The sequence below is a fragment of the Juglans microcarpa x Juglans regia genome, chromosome 2S (assembly GCF_004785595.1).
Source record: "Juglans microcarpa x Juglans regia isolate MS1-56 chromosome 2S, Jm3101_v1.0, whole genome shotgun sequence".
Taxonomy (NCBI): domain Eukaryota; kingdom Viridiplantae; phylum Streptophyta; class Magnoliopsida; order Fagales; family Juglandaceae; genus Juglans; species Juglans microcarpa x Juglans regia.
Genome location: NC_054597.1, coordinates 23,352,932 through 23,354,734, shown reverse-complemented (window position 1 = coordinate 23,354,734; position 1,803 = coordinate 23,352,932). Strand labels below are relative to the sequence as shown.

General features: G+C 40.2%; 1 protein-coding gene across 1 annotated transcript; it reads left to right on the top strand.

The window, feature by feature from the left end:
• The first annotated feature begins 609 nt into the window (after positions 1-609).
• Positions 610-1,460, top strand: LOC121253662 (auxin-binding protein ABP19a-like). The gene has a single exon (XM_041153663.1). The coding sequence runs from the start codon at positions 663-665 to the stop codon at positions 1,290-1,292; it is 630 nt and encodes a 209-aa protein (XP_041009597.1). The 5' UTR covers positions 610-662; the 3' UTR covers positions 1,293-1,460.
• The last annotated feature ends 343 nt before the right edge of the window (positions 1,461-1,803 follow it).

The following is a 1,803-nucleotide window of genomic DNA, read 5'->3' as shown; positions in this document are numbered from 1 at the left end:
AAGTTAAAGTTGAAATGCACTCAGCTGAAGTCAACATCCAAACGGGTCCTAAGAAACAAGACATACCAATTAAGTTATAGGTAGATCTAAACACTTAAATATAGGGAATTACTAGAGAATATTAGTCCTCTTTAAGATTCGCCTCAACAGGCATACAACTTTGGCAGGCTGTAAGGACACCTCCTTAACTCGGACGCTAATGATGGTAATAATTGGATCAATACACGACAACAGATGAATTAATTTTCTTGATTATTTCCAGTGGCTGGTCCAAACATAGCCTGCTATTGATGATCCGAAACTGGAATTGTGTAGCCAGCCAGAAAAAGCTAGACTTGATGAGTACTGATCTAGTTAAAAATCCAGAAAGCATGAATGACTCCTTCGTAATGGGAGATATGATCTGGGGTTTTTTCTCGCCTTAATTTCCTGTTTTCAAAACAAAAAGAGACTTCTTGTTCTTATCCTAGAAAATACCAAATCCGACATACATCACAGCTATATATATCCGTCGTTTCTTGCTTTTGCACATGATGTAGTACTGCGTGGGGGCATCTAAACCAAAAGGCCACTTGCTACGGCTTGAAATCCAAGTTCTATATAAATGGTACTAGATTACCGTCAAAGAAACACAGAAACACACACCTAAAATAGCCGCCAGGATGATATCTCCAGTTATCTTCATCTTTTCTCTCCTCCTTTCCACCTCCCATTCTGCTGTGCAAGACTTCTGTGTAGCTGACTTCGAATCTCCCGAAAGCCCTGTAGGCTACGCATGCAAGAAGCCTGCAGCTGTCACGGTGAATGATTTTGTTTTCTCTGGCCTAGGCATTCCAGGCAACACCTCCAATATAATCAAAGCTGGGGTGACCACTGCGTTTGCCTCAGACTTTCCTGGTGTAAACGGCCTTGGAATTTCTTTGGCTCGTGCGGACATTGCGGCCGGGGGAGTTATCCCGTTTCACACACATCCTGGAGGTTCAGAAGTCCTACTTGTTGTGGAAGGAACAATATTTGCAGGGTTCGTTTCCTCAGCTAATGAAGTTTACACACAGACTCTTGAAGAGGGTGATCTTATGGTTTTCCCTCAAGGATTACTGCACTTCCAAATGAATGCTGGAAGTTCTACGGCTGTTGGATTTGTTAGCTTCAGCAGTGCAACCCCAGGTCTCCAGCTTCTGCCCTTCGCTTTGTTTAAAAACGATTTACCCACTGACATCATAGCGGCAACTACATTCCTTGATGAAGCTCAGATTATGAAGCTTAAAGCCATTCTTGGTGGCACTGGCTAAGGTCTTTGAATCAGTCTATTAATTATAAAAGAGAGTACTGTTGTGAGTTGTTTTTATTTTGTTTTTAAGAACTTTGATTGTATGCTTGATGAGGGTAATAATATTTCTGTTGAAGGCAAATGCCAATTTGAAGATGAATAAATGTGCAAGCTAGGTTTGGTTTGTCTATTCCAGATGGGAATCTACGATTTCCAAGTGATCACAAAATAAGGATAAACGCAAATTTTTCAAATTAACATGATCATGCATTGAGACAGGCGGCGGCCTGGAGTGGCATGTTTTTGTGGAAAAGAACTGCCCAGTACTCATCGTCAGTATTTTGAACAATAATGAATTATTAACACATACGAGCGAGGATTTGATTTTAAAATCATTCACCATCAATATAATTATGATAAGTACAACCTTATCATCTATATACAATATTGTAGGGTCCAAATTTTTTGACGGGTCAAGGGACAAAAACTGATCAATATTCCCTTCCTCATTCCATTTCGATATCAGATCAAGA